At 44.6% G+C, this 15758-nt stretch overlaps 2 protein-coding genes across 3 annotated transcripts; one reads left to right on the top strand and one right to left on the bottom strand.

Moving 5' to 3' along the window:
• The first annotated feature begins 2145 nt into the window (after positions 1–2145).
• eif4g2a (eukaryotic translation initiation factor 4, gamma 2a) lies at positions 2146–8759 on the top strand. Of its 2 annotated transcripts, XM_057024794.1 has the most exons (20): positions 2146–2353; positions 3286–3393; positions 3500–3556; positions 3824–3949; positions 4078–4180; positions 4276–4407; positions 4495–4561; positions 4648–4799; positions 4887–4997; positions 5077–5259; positions 5341–5482; positions 5598–5761; positions 5857–5964; positions 6073–6165; positions 6245–6565; positions 6645–6903; positions 6981–7185; positions 7271–7479; positions 7586–7707; positions 7803–8759. In XM_057024794.1, the coding sequence occupies exons 4-20, from the start codon at positions 3882–3884 to the stop codon at positions 7866–7868; spliced, it is 2505 nt and encodes an 834-aa protein (XP_056880774.1). In that variant the 5' UTR covers positions 2146–2353; positions 3286–3393; positions 3500–3556; positions 3824–3881; the 3' UTR covers positions 7869–8759. The 2 variants fall into 2 exon arrangements, with proteins under 2 accessions (XP_056880774.1, XP_056880777.1); XM_057024797.1 differs by lacking the exon at positions 3500–3556.
• A 103-nt stretch (positions 8760–8862) lies between these two features.
• ctr9 (CTR9 homolog, Paf1/RNA polymerase II complex component) lies at positions 8863–15138 on the bottom strand. Its single transcript, XM_057024629.1, has 23 exons — positions 14972–15138; positions 14497–14595; positions 14170–14409; positions 13966–14083; positions 13799–13888; positions 13324–13580; positions 13140–13247; positions 12816–13052; positions 12470–12688; positions 12204–12387; positions 12031–12119; positions 11770–11955; positions 11510–11597; positions 11279–11427; positions 11071–11187; positions 10843–10988; positions 10691–10762; positions 10423–10558; positions 10145–10294; positions 9917–10065; positions 9745–9841; positions 9564–9673; positions 8863–9486 (listed from the first exon to the last, which is right to left on the bottom strand). Exons 1-23 carry the CDS (start codon positions 15014–15016, stop codon positions 9090–9092), a joined length of 3483 nt encoding a protein of 1160 aa, XP_056880609.1. The 5' UTR covers positions 15017–15138; the 3' UTR covers positions 8863–9089.
• Between the last annotated feature and the right edge of the window lie 620 nt (positions 15139–15758).

The following is a 15758-nucleotide window of genomic DNA, read 5'->3' as shown; positions in this document are numbered from 1 at the left end:
ATTGTTACAAAAGAACGTAAAACAAGTCACATGAAGATCAGTGGCGCCATCTACTGATTCAAAAGAATTTCCTTTTTCATTCATTTAAAGACAATTTCACCAGGAGTTAATCCACTTTATCTCGGTGCACAACTACTTTTAAACTACTTAAACCAATCAGCCTTGATTAAATGGTCATTATAATTAAATATTTGGAATTTCCTCCTGATTTAATCTCACATTTTATCACGACGCCTCATGTAATCTCTGGGTGCAGCAACCTGCAGTTCCAAACCCTGACATGACAACCTTGGCTCCTCAGCTGGAATCAGTGTCGTCATAGTGATCATCGCCATGGACAAATCAGAATTTGAAAATCTAAAGAATCCCATGTTAAACATTGTGTTTAATTCGAATTGTATTCTGTTGTATTATTGACATAAAGTGTGTGAATATTGACACTGGTTTGTTCAATTTAACAGCAAAACAGGGACATTTTTTTCTAAAATAAAATGTGTCCTGATATCCCTGTTACCCCCCCTCACCTCACTAAAGGCCCAAACAAGATTTCAAAACACTGCTCGACATAAACAGAACAATCCAGTGATTATGGAGATAAGAAGCGTACGAGTCAAACTGTCCTTTTCGGACTTTACTGGTCTAATTAATGGTTTAGTTTACTGTCACACCGGCTTTATGTCATCCTTCAATGCCCCACAGGATTAAAACAGCTGCCACAGACAGATCAAACACACCCATGCTGACAAAAAAGACGCTGTGCTGTTGAACACACACTTTTGAACTTTGTGACGGGTTTTGAGGAAAGTCAGATTGCTGCTACATTCCTTTTACATTAGAACCCACAGCTGCGTGCATCAGCGTTAAATATTCACCTTTCTACTCTGTCAGGTTCAAACCCGAGTGTGGGATCAGCCTAAGTTGTTACACGGATATTCCGTGGGCCAATTGTTTTAATAAACATTTCCAGGAAACTGGCATGTTTTGGCAGAACAAGTCAGTAAAGAACAGTTTTGTTGTCTTCACTGGCTGACGTCTGCAGGCGGCACTGGGCCAGAAAAAAGGAGTTCCCAGATCAGCCTGCCCCGTTTTCCTTTACAGGCAGTTGGAGGAAGTGACTCATTTTACCAAGTCAAATGAACATCGGGTGTCAGAATTCTAGACACAATCCAGTTACGAAAAGCTCACTACTCACTATTACAAATGGATTTTAAATTTCCCCGAATTGCCGATAATTAGCCGAGCCAAATTTTGGCGGCGCTCCGGATTCCAGAGGGTATTTGACTTTTGATTATCCAGTGATCATAGGTGCTGATCTAAGCCTAACAGGTGACAGGGCTTAGATCAGCACCTATGGCTGTTAAAAGGTCACTCAAAGTGCCTCGACTCTCTAATCTCAATCATAGCCGAGAATCTGCTGCCTCAATCAACAATTCTTTCATCAAGGCTAAGGCCACAATATAGACATGCAAACTCAAGATATGATAACTGATTAGATTTTATTTTGGGGTGCAAATAGAGGATGCAATATGTGGGAAAATTAGCTATTTTGTGGAGATTTGCGCTCTCGGAGTGCTTTATTTCTAGTATGTCTCAGTGTGGCTGGTACATCTAAGCACAATTAACCACTTCCCTTTAGCTTTTGCTGTATGTTTGGGGTCATTGTCTTACTGGATAGTAAATCATCGTTGTTGTCTTGCATTATAATGGCCCTGCAGGAAAGGTCAGGTGATCAGCAGACATTCATATTCAATGTCAACATCCACTGCAAATGTTCCATTAGGGTTTGAAAGTTCAAGAGTCATTAACATAAAACGGAATCATTAACAGGCGTATCCATGTATTCAACCATGATCCAGATATCTCAAACACACAATGACTTACTAATCATTTAAATGTGCATTAAAAAGAAATGAGAAGATACCCCCGTTCTATATTTGACCACGTTTAAAAGAAAGCGATTCAAAAGGCACCCTTTTAACAGTTAATAGAAACACAAAATCAATTTAAAAACCTACAGGGGGGAGCCATATCAATCATAAACTACACCCTCTGGTCATGTTTGTTCTGTTGATTGCGAAATCTTTCTCCGGGCTTCCGTGTGTGACGCGGGGGGCGGGGCCGTTTCACACCGCCTCGAGAGAAAAGCCGGTTTCCGCGTGACGTCGCGCAACAGTCAGCAGTCTTTCTTCAGAGAAGCCGGTAACTAGCTGCTAGCCTCACTGCGGAGGTGTTACCTAAACCGTTGTCAAACTAACGAGGCTTCGCTTTTGTTTTGAATTTTTGTTTTTTTTACTTTATTATTTTTCTTAATTACCACCACAACCACAGTTAGGCTGACGTCCCTTTCGTGAAGGTAAAACCTTTTTTTTCTCCGTGTGTGATGTGCGGCTAATGCTAGCTGTTGCTAATTGTTGCCCAGATTCAGGGTAAATTCAGGGTGGCGTTATTGTCTTGTTTTGGTTTTATCTGCTTTAGACATGACCATTAGCCGCCCTGTGTAATCTTGAAATGGGTACATAGATCATTTATTTAGGACTAACTATTTTATGAGCTATTTAGCTAGGTAGCCTTGAGCTTACCGGCGGCCTGTAACTCCGAAACACCTCGGGTGGACATCCGGTGTCTGAACAAAGACCTCTCAAAGTAAACTGATCTGATTTGTTTTTTTCCCCCCTTTTCGGTTATCCAACGTCGTTTTCCCCACCTTAACCTATACCATTGTCATTTGCTTGACCTTAAGCAGGTGAGAACGTCCCAATGGGGGTCAATTTCCTAATAAAAGTCCGCTTTTAAACACATTTTATCAATAAATTAGATGCGTGGGATTGGGTGTCGAAACTACACGGTGGCCAAGGGGAGCGTGTGATAAGTCGATTACTAGTCGGATCAGATGGCCCGTGGCCATCACATTCCTGTTGGCTCCTCACATGTTGACCACATTTCCCTAAAAAACACCGAGGTTCTGTGTCTGCATCTCTAAAAATAGCGCCGGGGTTTGTGGAGCCCGGTCGTGCTGCGCGCTGTGGATCAGGTTTTGTGCCGTTCCGACTGTTCACATAAGATCCTTCTGACTGTGCCGAGGAGCCGACGTGTTTTTATTGAGGTCACGATTCCATGATGCGCCACCGGCGCCGGTATGAGCCAACCTCCGAGCATTAGCTCGGTGCTAAGCTAGCGCTTTCTCGGTCTCGCATCCACGTGTGGACGCTCAAATGCTCTACTGTTCGCCCGGGAGGTTTCCTAAGCCATTCACTGTAACATGATGTTTATCTGGCTGTCCACCAGGTCGTTCCCTTCCTGCCCTGTTCCCAGAACATCTTTCTTGTCAAATATTCTTTGTCAAGCCGCCAAAGTGGAGAGTGTTGTTGCGCAAGGGGGTCCTTCTCTTTTCAGGTACGTGTTGGCCAACTGGGTTTTACTGCCACCTGTTGCCGGTAGCTCTCACGTAGGCTTAGGCTTTATTATTAAAACCTTTTTTATTCCTCTGTTTTTGCTACAGTGTGGGGGGAGGAGGCGGGGGTGCATCTCAGCACTATCCCAAGACTGTCTGCAACAGGTGAGCCTATTGTCTGTTTTCTTGTGCTTTGGGGAAACTTAAAGACGTCTTAGTATTGTATGACTTAAATTCATATTGGTTTTTAAAAAACCACCAGTGAAGCTCTGTATATTAATGGTACTGTACATTTCTTTAAGATGTACCCACACAGGGCATTGGATGGACAATAAACCACATTCTGCACATGAAGTCAAATATTTGTGGCCAAATCAACTTTCTGCTACAGAAATTGTTCCTCGTGTGAGAATATTTTGTTGTTTATTGCAGCGAGTTCCTGGGGAAAACCCCAGGTACAAGCGTTCAGAGATGGCTACCTTCTCGCCGCATGAGACGAGAAGCCAACTCCTACAATGAAAAAGGACAACACGATGCAATCTTCAGAAAAGTGAGAAGGTAATTGGTTTTTTCTACATATATACTTTAAAGGCTTGACCACTGCTGTTTGGTTCTACTTATTAGATGCCACGGTATCAAATTGACTAAATATTTTTGTATTCTTTGTTTTTTCTTGGCTTTATTAGCATTCTGAATAAGTTGACTCCCGAGAAGTTTGACAAACTGTGCTTGGAGCTCCTCAATGTGGGTGTGGATACGAAACTTGTCCTGAAAGGAATCGTCTTGTTGGTAATGCTTTCTTTTTTTTCTTTTTTTTTAAACCATCCTTGTGTGCTTTATTTTTATTAAACTGTGTTTGATTGTAATTTTCTTTTCATTGTCAGATTGTTGACAAAGCCCTCGAAGAGCCCAAGTACAGCCAGTTATACTCTCAACTATGTCAACGCCTGGCAGAGGATGTACCAAACTTTGAGGACGTGTCCACCGAAAGTCAAGCTGTACAGAAACAGAACAGCGTAAGATTTGAAGTGACAATCTGGTATCACGTTTCATTCCATTTAGATTTTATAGCTGAGCTTTGAATGGATTATTTTCCTTTTCAGACATTCAGGAGACTTCTGATTTCCAAGCTTCAAGATGAGTTTGAGAACCGTGCCAGAAATGTTGACGGTATGAGGATTGTGCTTCATACGTCCGACTGGTTGCAAACTGTCCTGACCTGTATTGGTATACTTATAAATCTCTTCCCTCTGTAGTCTTTGACAAAAAGGACGTTCCCCTCACCTCTGAGGAAGAGGAGCAACGTAATATTGCAAAGATCAAAATGTTGGGTAACATCAAGTTTATTGGGGAGCTCGGCAAACTCGGCCTCATCCATGAATCCATTCTACACAAGTGTATTAAGACAGTAAGTGTCAACCTTAAGTCTGGTTTATTTGATCAGGATTAGCTGCCATTGTTGCATTGTAATGGTCCAATTGTGTATTTTCATAAGCTTTTGGATAAGAAGAAGAGAGTCCAGCTTAAGGACATGGGTGAGGATTTGGAATGCCTCTGTCAGATCATGAAAACGGTGGGGCCTAAACTCGATCATGCCAAGGCCAAGGTGACTCAACAAAAACCCACTAAAAGTAATTCTGGCACCATTGGTGACAAGTTTACTAATGGGTGAATTCTCGTTCCAGTCTTTAATGGATCAGTACTTCGGTCGCATGCACTCCTTAACAAGCAGCAAGGAGCTGCCGGCCCGGATCCGCTTCCTGCTGCAGAATACGGTGGAGCTGCGAGCGAACAACTGGACTCCCCGCAAAGCGCATGTTGACAGCGGACCCAAGACCATCGGCCAAGTTCGTCAGGAAGCCGTGAAGGTGAGTCTGCTCGGTCCCCTCGGTGCACGGGGACGGCGCACACCTGCAAACATGAACTCATAATCTGACCGTCTGCCGCAGGATCTGGGCGTTTTTATTCCCCCTCAAAATGATGCGATGAGAAACGAGTTCTTCATGGACAACACCTCCTTCCTTCAGTCAAAAATGAAGTTCGACAGGGAGACATTCGGTGGACTGGCTGACATGTTTGGACAAATGCCTGGTACGTTTTGCCGTTGGACACGTAGAGAATTTACACAGACACACGTAGAGCTACCTTTTTATGGTTCCAACAAATTGATGTGGCCGAGTGTCCCCTCACACTACTGTCTTGTTAGGATGTGGAATAGGCACAGGCCCCGGGGTTATCCACGACCACTATTCTCCTACCATGGGACGCCACCGCACAAACCAACATTACAATGACCATGTGGTAAACGGCAGCAATTTACACCAGACTCAGTTTGACTCAGGAAACAAACCTTTCGTAAAACAGAACCAGGTAAGTTAAAAAAAAAACCCATCTAATCTGTTTTTAAAGTGCTTTTAGTTTGGAGAGATGTGGTTTTCACTCTATACGTAACAAATCTCTCACAGGGACAGAATTCGCCCGTTTTTAACCACAAGCAGAACCACCTGGTGCAGATGCAGTCCAAGGACATGGCTCCACGATTTGGAAAGAAGGGGAAGGTCAATGTTGACGAGGTACAACCGTTTGCATCACTGCCCAGGAATCAGTCTTATTTACTTTCAAGTGCATTAAAACCAACATGTGCATGTTGCTTACCCGACTTGCCATCTTTGCCCCTCTAGATAAGTTTGAGGCCAGCACAGTCTTTCCTGTTGAACAAAAACCAAGTACAGAAAGCACAGATGCTGACTCCTCAAGGGTCTTCATTAGGACAGGTAATTATTTCCTATTGAGGTAAATCGGCTTGTTTAGTAATCCCCAGGGATTATGGAATGACTTTGCATCTTTCTTTAGTCTCCACAGCTTGGTCTGAAAATCACTCCTCCTCCAATTCAAGAAAAACCTGCCAAGTCCAGTAAGAAGGCGCCTCTTACAAAAGAGGAGTTGCACAAGATGACCGCAGCTTTGGTGGTGGATTACACCAACAGCAAGAATATCAATGAAGCCGTCAATGCTGTAAAGGAGATGAAGCCCCCAAAGCATTTTTTGCCCGAGATGCTGAACAAGATGGTGGTCTATTCTCTGGACCGTTCAGATGAGGACAAGGAAAACGCAAGTGTCCTGATCCACGCGCTCTGTACCGAGGGTATCGTCACTAGTGAGCAGCTGATGCAGGTCGGTCTCATGAGTCCGGTTCCACATCACTAGTATAGCTGTTACCGTCTGGGTCTAAGGACTCTGCTCTCATCAACAGGCTGTTTTGAGTGTTTTGGATCAATGTCCCAACGTCGAGGAAGAAGTCCCGCTGGTGAAGTCCTACCTGGCCCAGTTTGCAGCACGCGCCATCATCGCCGACATGGTCAACCTCGCCGATTTGGCCCACCAGCTGGAGAACGGTGCACATTTCCCAATGTTCTTGCTCTGCTTGCAGCAGCTGATGAAGCTGCGGGACCGCGACTGGCTTTCCGACCTTTTCCAACAGAGCAAAATTAACATGCAGAAGATGCTACCTGGTAGGACGGGGCCCACGCTGTTGTTCATCTGACCTCGTCTGTCTTCGCTGCTACTCACTCTGTGAATTCTCCTGCAGAAATTGACCAGAACACAGACAAGATGCTGGAGATTCTGGAAGGGAAGGGTCTGAGCTTCTTGTTCCCACTCATGAAGCTTGAAAAGGAGTTGCTGAAACAGATCAAAGTGGACACCTCTCCGCAGTCGATCTACAAGTGGATCAAGGAAAACGTCTCTGCGAGGCTCCACACTGACAAAGGGTTTGTCAACATCCTCATGACCAGGTACGCCAGCAAAGAGCTTTTTATTTCTTTTTTTTAAACTTTGTGCTGTGGATTTCACTCAAACATTCTCACCTTTTGTTCTCAGTTTCCTGCAGTTCATTTTGGACGAGATCAACCCCGATGGCGACGAGGAGCAGCTGGCAGCGCCCACCAAAGAGCAGCTGGACGAGGAGAAACAACTTCTGCTGTCTCTGAAGCCGGTGATGCAGAAGTTCCTGCACGACCACGCTGACTTGCAAGTGGCGGCGCTGTACGCCCTGCAGGTCCACTGCAACACCAAGGGTTTCCCTAAAGGTATGTGCACAGCCAGGTTCAGTCCCGTGGGTTTGAGTGGCCGTCCAATTTGATTAAATACTAATTTTATTGTTGCTGGAGATCAACGCTTCCTCCCGTTTTGCAGGAATGCTGCTGCGATTCTTTGTTCACTTTTACGACATGGAAATAATTGAAGAAGAGGCCTTCCTTTCATGGAAAGAAGATGTCAACCAAGAATATCCTGGGAAGGGGAAAGCATTATTTCAGGTATCGTCTTTACTAAATCCGAGTTGGTCGTCCCACACGATCCCAGCAGCTTAAAAGCAGAATGAAACTCTTAATGGTTGTAATGGTGTCTGCAGGTGAACCAGTGGCTGACCTGGCTGGAGACTGCAGAGGAGGAGGAGTCTGAGGGGGAGGATTACTGAGAAATCAGCCAAAGCCATATATAATCAAGATGCAATGTTTTGTTTTAACAGTTTGTGTTGTGTTGTCGTGTTCCACCCCCCCTTAATCTCAACCCTCTTTTTAAAATTTTAACCACTGTTACATAGAATCCCATTATTAAACATCTCACTCAATCATGCCAGCATCGCCTCCACCGCGTATTTATACATTTCTGCTTTTGTTCTTGTCATCTTGGCCTCCGTTGTCTTTAAAAGTGAGCAGTATTGTGCAGGAGACTATGCCAGCAACTCAACTCACCAAGTGCTGCCATGTTGACTTAAACTGTTTACAGGAGAGAAAAAGGTTCATGCAAAGACGCCTTTTTTTCTGCATTTGTTAATCGGTTTTGTTTTACATGCACTTTGCTCAGAATGAGTCGTTGCAATAGTAAAAAATTCACATCTATCTTTTGTGGAACAATCTTTAGTTGCAGTTTGTTTGTTTTTTACCTGCTTCAACGCAGACCAGTTTGTCTGGAAATGCATTCAGAGTTGATCTGTTATCTGTAATCGTCTGTTTTTGTTTGCACATTTCAGTTATCCGTACTCAAAGAATCAAGAGCCTGTACAAAACCTTTGTGCTGTTGGGAATGATCCTGTGTGGCCTTTATAATTTAATTTCATATGAATATACCTCTAATGTATCTCGGACTGTACTTGAATGTCTTGGTTTTTACATTGAGACAGCCAAAGCGTAGTTACCAGGGCTCCAGGTGTTCACCGTCATGGGTGGGGAATTTTTACATCCGTCAAAGTTTTAAAGTTGTCTTTTCTAAAGAGTGCTCTGCGCGTGTACACTTTGGATTTTTAACATTGTATAAGTGCAGGTGTGTGCAAATGCAGATCAACTTTGAATAAAGTGATGAAAAACTCCACTTTGCCTGCGCGATGGTGGTTTTTCCAGCAGCTGAACTGCAACAGGAGGCTCGTTTTTGTATCTTAAAGGCTGATATGAGGCAAAAGAATTGGATCCACATTTATGACAAATGTTCTTTAATCAACATTTCTGGGTCACAACTGACCCTCAGCAATAGAAAATACACTTACCCCTTTAAGTTCACCGTCTTTAAACTAACCTTTCCATGCGACACATGGGCAATATAAGGAATAATCAAATGAAACTCTTTCTAGGCTTATAGGGACAGAAATTCCTGCTCTTACAAAACACATGAGTTTTCTGCATCACAAGGATGATTTTGAGTTCTAGTCGCTGTCATCGTCCTCATTGGAGCGCTCAGGTTCCGAGCCGTTGTCCGAGCGGCGTGGGGAGGCCTCATTGTCCGACGCCGCTTCCGATGCTCGGTCTGACCCCCCCTCGGATGCCGGGACAGGTGACGCGGGCCGGGATTCGTCATCAGATCCCGAGCGGCTCTTCTTGCTCTCGTCGTCCGACTGCTCCGAGTCGGACTGGCGTTGCACTCGCCTCTTCTTCACAGGACGGTCGCTGCCGGAGTCGTCGGCGCCGGAGCCTTCGGAATGCCGGGGGCTGTCCGCCTCGCTGCCGGAGCGGTTTCTGCCCGTGTCGGATTCGCTGTCAGACGCAATGCGCTTTCTGTGGACACCGTCTTCATCAGAATCTGAGCCGCTGTCTCTTTGTTGCCTGCAAGCGATAAAGATCACTCGATTTTCTTCAGAACTTCTCATTTCGAGTGGCAGTTTTCACTATAAAGTTTTTACCCATCCTCAGCTATCTTCAGTCCATCCTCATCTGAAGAATCAGAGGAGGAAATGATGGCCTTGGACTTAATTTTTCCTTTAAGAGATTGCGGCAGACGCTCGGGTTTGGACTAAAAAAAAGACAAGAGAGTTAGGGCCCAAAAACCTTTTGTAACGATGTTGTATTGGAAAACCAAGGCACCTTTTCAATCCTTTTACGCTCTTTCGGTTTACGTTGTTTCTTGGGCTGCGACGCTCCCCCCTCCTCGTCACTGTCATCTCCGCTTCCTTTCGTAGGTCTGCAGTAAACATTTGTTCTGAGTACCTCATGGGCCTTGTTCAGCTGTCAAAACACCCCCCTGCAGCCCACTCACCTCCGCTTCTTCTTGCGGGCCTTTCTCTCTCCATCCTCACCCTCCTCTTGCTCACTACCACTGCCACTCTTCTTCTTTTTCTTCTTCAACGGCAGGTCCTCATCGGAATCGTCGTTGACAAAATCCTCCATATCGCCTCCTTTCTTACGCTTAAGGATGTAAAGAGAGATGCCATCATCCGCGCTTGCCTTCACTCCAACATTTGAGGTCATTTCTGCCAACACTCACACGTCCTCCACTGCTTCCCTTCTTCCTCTCTTTCGCCATTTCCTTTGGAACGTCGGCAAAGCTGAGCAGGTTCTTGGTCTTCTCAACATACATGGCTCTCTGTTCCAGGAGTTTCTTCTGCTCCTCCAGCTCTTTGTTGCGCTTTTGTTCCTATTGGCGGGATGAAAATGAGAGGCTTTAACTATTTAGTACTAAAAAAACAAAAAAACAGGAAGTACATTTGCATTTTACTTTTTTCTTTTACGACCGTATGGAAAAAAGGAGGAATTCACAAGCACCTGTTCCTTTAACAACTGCTGACGCAGCAGATCCCTCTCCTGTTCTTGTTTGGCTCGGAGCTCCTTCTCCTCTTCATCCTGCTTTCTGGCCCGAGCCACATGGTACTGAGCCTGACTCAGCAGATCAGAACATTGCCTGCAATCACAGCCCAGTCAGCCCTGATATTACACACCGTAGCACCATCACCACAGGTGAAAAGACACTGTACTGGGTTTACTTTCAAATCCTGAAGCAGATTTATGGTTAAATAAACAGTGGAAGACTGACCTGGCCTCAGAGGCAGCCAGAGCCAGGTCAAACCTCATCTTGTCTCCAGCTTTACTGAGGTAGCTGAAGTACCTGTGAGAGGAGGGGAGACATGAACTTCCAGGGTTAGATACACAACAATCGGAGGATCACGCTGAGAGGATGAGCACTACCTGTGAGCCAGTTCCAGCTCTTTGACGGCGCTGAGTACCGCCTTCAAGTTGCTCTTCTCGTCTTTCAGCACGAGTGTGGCGAGTCGCTGAAGCACCAGGGCCACGTTAAACATCAGCACCGTGTCGCTGGGAGCCACGTGGCGGGCCTGATCGCAAGCACAAGAGTGTCGTGTCCTGGTTGGACTGATTCTGGCACCAAAGTCACACATCACTTTCATGCAGCGATACCTTCAGCAGCATCTGTTTGCAGTCTTGGAGTTTGCCGCATTTGAAGAGCGCCCGGGCGAGGTACAGCAGCACTTCTGTGTTCTGATATTTGTAGAATTTCTTCAGGCAGTTCTCATACTGCAGAGCAGAATAGAAATGCTCAAAAACACAGACAAAGGAGAAGCCACAGACCATAATATTCACAGAGCGGATGACTGTGCGCCCTCACCATCTGCACAGCACTGATGTACTGCTTCTGTTCGACATAGATGTGAGCCAGATTGAGCCAGACGTCACTGATGTCAGCCGTGGCCTCTCTCACCTGTGCAAACACATCCCGAGCCTCCCGGTAGTAGCCCTTATGGGCCAAAACAGCACCTGCACACATTTGGTTACACTTCATACTTCATTGCTATGCAGTGTGACACATGTAGAAGGAGAAGGAAACAGGAAAACCAACCAATGCCATTGGCAGCATAGAGGTTCTTGGGGTCATTTCGCAGGACTTGTTTGTATATGGCCAGAGCTCTATCTTGATGTCTCTTTTCCTGCCAAGGGAAATGCACATCAAATTCACTGGATGCCTTGAAAATATCTCCTGGGAAACTAGTGTTTGGAATTTGTGTTGAGAAATGGAAAAAACCCGAACTACACGTTGATGTAGCAAACAAGCTGGACACATGAAGCGATCTTGGGAGACGCACTTGTCTCCGTCTTTACCTTTTCTCTGTCTCTGGTGGGCTGATGCAGAGTCTGCAGCCACACGTTACCCAAAGCCAACATGGAGTACGTGTCATTCTGTGTGGACGGCTGTTTCAAAATACGCTCAAATTTCTTCTGACCAGGCCCCCACTCCTGTTTAGCCAAATGAAGGTTGCCTATGAGGGACCAGGCATCAGGGTGATCCTGGGCCAGGCAGAATAGCATAAATCAGACAACAACATAATATGCCTTTGTATGTGCTATAAGAAAAGACAGTACCTGATTAATCTGAAGGGCTTCTTTGAACCAGTCAGAAGCTTCGTAGAAATTCCCTTTGTCACGAGCCATTGCTCCAAGACGCAAATAACCTGTGGGTCAGAGTGTGGATGAAATCAGCCAGACAGAAAATCGTCTCTTCTTGTGACCCACGTCTTCTGCGTGTTCATGCTTACAGTCGACATAGTTGGGATGCTCTCTCAGGATGTTTTTGTACAGTTTCTCTGCTTCGTGGAATTCGCACATTGCCTCGTACAGACGGGCCAAATTGTAGGAGGTGGTGACAGAAATGGCGTTGTAGTAATGCTCATCGTGTTCCCCTTCAGCTTTGGCGCGCTCCAGTGATGCAAGGAAGTATTTCTGAGGGGCAGAGAAGACACAGCCAACGCTTGAGACACCATTTATGACGATCACGCGGGATGGAGCTCACAATGTCGTCTACCTTTGCCTCTCCGAGGTTGCCAAGCCTGAAGTGAAGAGCCCCGAGATTGTTGAGAATCTCAGGAGGGACGTCAGCCTGCACCTTCTCCTGCAGGATGCGGGTGGCGGTGCCATATGCCGACAGTGCTCCTTGGATGTCAGTCTGCTCCAGGATCTGAGCCAGCTCGATCCAGGCCTCCACATCATCTGGGTACTGTTCTGTTACCTTCTTTAAATGACCCTATAGATCAAAGAGAATGATGCGTCTCCCAATATCGCCATTCAGCATGACTACAGGTATTTGATAGGAGCCATAGCCAAGTTTAAATAAGACATAATGTCTGTGATAATCTGTTCAAATGACATACTTTGGCAATGTCTCTCTTTTCCTGATCATCAGATGCTGCGTAGAGAGAACCCAGGATTTTCATTGTTTCATAGTTGTTTGGGTAGGCCTTCAAAACCTTTTCGAAGCACTGTGCCGCATTCTCTTTGTCTCTTCGATACACATACATTTGTCCCAGACCAAAGAATGGTAAGACAAATGTAGAAGAGGCAAACTGTGTGGCCTGGTAGTAATACTGGAACGCTTGGTCGTAGTCCTCCTAAACAGAAAGAGGGACGTGTCAGAGATATGAAAGGACGGCACACAATGCACAGAGCAACTGTCACAGGGTCAGTTAGGATCACACCTGCACATGGAAGGAACGAGCCAGCTGGTAGCAGCTCTCCGCCTGCATGGCTTCAACCTCTGTGTTATGGAACGCGTGAAGCGCCAGGTGCTGCACCTTACTGTAATCCTGATTGCCAACAGAAAATATGCAGGAATGAATATCAGTTAAAAGTGCTTTGCAATTAAATTTCCCAAAGCCGTACCTTTTTGAAAAAGAAATGGTTAGCCAGGTGGTTGAGCACCATGGGGTTACTGGGGTCAATGGTGTAGGCTCGGGACAGGAGCTGCACTCCGTTCTTGATGGAATCTGCCTCCTTGTTGTTAAGCTCCAAAACAGCCAAACCAACAAGAGCCCCGACACACTTTGAATTCAACTCCAGGGCCCGACCAAAGGCCAGACGAGCTTTCTCCAGTTTGTTGAGCTTGACAAAGCAGTGACCCATGCCTAACCTGACCTCAGCTACAGCAGAGACACACACAAAGAAGAACTGTATGAAGGACCTGTGTTACTGTTCAGATGTTAAAACATAACATCTTAGAACGAACTGCCTTTGAGATCCAAATACACAAGTATACGAACGCCATTTTTTCGTCAAACTGATGGATGTTTTGCGCTATCACGAAATATCACTAATTCATTTAACACACAATAAAGGTTTCCATTAAGAAGGTGTTTACCTGGGCAGCCAGGGTTTGTCCGTAAAGCCTTTTTATAATAAGCCAGAGCACCTCTGTAATCCTTTTTATTGAAGGAGATGCAGGCCTTACCTGATGAAAGAATGAGTTTTAGTCACAATGGTTAGGAGGAAAAGATTACTATTTAATAGAGTATCTTTGTATCTTGCCAAGCAAAGCAGGGATGTTATTGGTGGACTGATTAAGGACAAAGTGGAACTGAGCATCAGCTTGATCCATCTTGTCTCCTTCCAGCAGACAGAAACAGGCTCTTCCCAATAAATGGTTCTGAGCAAGACAACAGCATAATATTGTTTGTAATGGATCATAACTGATCCGAAAGCAGTCTTACACACTCGGATGCTTTTTCTCACCTGATCATACATGATGATCTTGTCGGCCATAGTGTAGAGCAGTGTGGCCTGTGTGATGAGTTCTTTCTTGGCATCTTTGTTTTTCTCCTTACGCGCCTGCTGAACATAGTAGGCTGCTAATGTGTCCAGACAAGTCATCTGGTCTTTCTCATGATCTCTGTAGTCGAGGTTTCCATCAATACGAGCGGCCTCCAAAAGCTTCACAAAATCCTCAGTTTTGCCCTGTTTGTAATACTCCAACTGTAAAAAAACAGAGCAAATTTAGACAACAGTGAAAGATGGCCATGTCCTCCAGGTTTATTCTCTCCAATAGTTTTAGAGACTCACCGCCAAAGCAATCCATATGTGCAGCTGTGTATGTTCCTGCTTTAGGATACTGATAACTTCATCTCCTTCAGGCAGCTGGTCAAAGTCAAGCTCAATAACCTGCAAAACAGTTTATTTGGCCTTAAAACTATGACGAATTTTAGTCTCAAATTAAGCATGAGAGTTACAGAAAAATCAGGATAAGTTAGATAGCGTGGTGCTAAGAAAACATAAACAAATGCGATTTTTCCTCATTTCTTGTAACTTTATTTCTGCAAACGATTATTACAATTTGTAGCGCCTCTATTTAATGTTCTCTTGCTCTTCCAATTATTGCTTATGTTTGCATTGTGGCTTAGTTTAAGTTGTATTCTCTATAGCTAACGATTAGATGTAAAACACGCCGCTATAAAGTTAGCATGCAGAGCTAACAGCGACGTATGGTTAATTAAAAACAACGCACAATAAAAGAAAAAGCATTTTAGACGTGGTTTACCTCATCTGTGTCCCGTAAAGGGATCTCAATTGAGCCCCGAGACATCTTGACTGAATAGAAATCCACTTAATGTCAGATTAGCAAAATATATATATCTTTATCCTTGTCTCTTGGCGTCCACTTCTGGCATCCGGGGTACAAATATTGTCCGGAGGAGGCGCCCTGTGATGACGCAACAGAGCGCGATTGGCCGTGATGACGTCGAGCATTATTATTGGCTGGGCGGGACCATCGTCGTTGGCCGGATGTTTACGATAATAACAAGGGGAGCAAAAATATATGTATATGTTTTTTAGTATGGCGAACGTGAACGACATACATATGTACATTTTTTCTGATTTGCCAAACAGTTTCACTTTAATTCCAGTAGTGCAAGTACACAAATCGCTTATTGGTATGATAAGTTCTTGTACTGTTAAAAAATGAAAAAAGGTTTGTGATTCATATATTTACGTTTAAGAATGTAAAACTTTGCCAAAACAATCAGACGTGGACTTTTTTTTGTCATGATTGCTTTAGTCAGAGCTGATGAGGCTTCAGGATTGCTTCACAAATTAACCAAAATTGTTCATGCTCATAAAAACAGTTTCAGTTCACAACAGATAAATCACCAGAAATGCCAGAGAAGATGTGATCTTGTTTCAGAACAAACTGAATAAAACAGTTAGTACCAATATCAACTCTAAAACAGTTTCTGGAATGCTTTAGTGAATCATTTTTGTGCAATAAAAGAGTTTATATATTTGCCTTTGGTAGAAGAAATATGGTTCACTCAGTATAATTAACT

This window comes from Takifugu flavidus, chromosome 2 (genome assembly GCF_003711565.1).
Source record: "Takifugu flavidus isolate HTHZ2018 chromosome 2, ASM371156v2, whole genome shotgun sequence".
In the NCBI taxonomy this organism is placed as follows: domain Eukaryota; kingdom Metazoa; phylum Chordata; class Actinopteri; order Tetraodontiformes; family Tetraodontidae; genus Takifugu; species Takifugu flavidus.
The sequence above is the reverse complement of the archived record's forward strand: the minus strand, read 5'-3'. Positions and strand labels throughout refer to the sequence as shown.

Coding starts and splice junctions, on each gene's coding strand:
- ctr9 (XM_057024629.1), bottom strand. CDS start 15,016: ATGTCTCGGGGCTCAATTGAGATCCCTTTACGGGACACAGATGAG. Junction 13,581..13,798: donor GACAAACCCTGGCTGCCCAG/GTAAACACCTTC, acceptor TCTCTGCTGTAG/CTGAGGTCAGGTTAGGCATG. Junction 11,428..11,509: donor CTATGCTGCCAATGGCATTG/GTTGGTTTTCCT, acceptor AAATGTGTGCAG/GTGCTGTTTTGGCCCATAAG.
- eif4g2a (XM_057024797.1), top strand. CDS start 3,882: ATGAGACGAGAAGCCAACTCCTACAATGAAAAAGGACAACACGATGCA. Junction 5,762..5,856: donor CTTTCGTAAAACAGAACCAG/GTAAGTTAAAAA, acceptor AATCTCTCACAG/GGACAGAATTCGCCCGTTTT. Junction 7,186..7,270: donor GTCAACATCCTCATGACCAG/GTACGCCAGCAA, acceptor TTTTGTTCTCAG/TTTCCTGCAGTTCATTTTGG.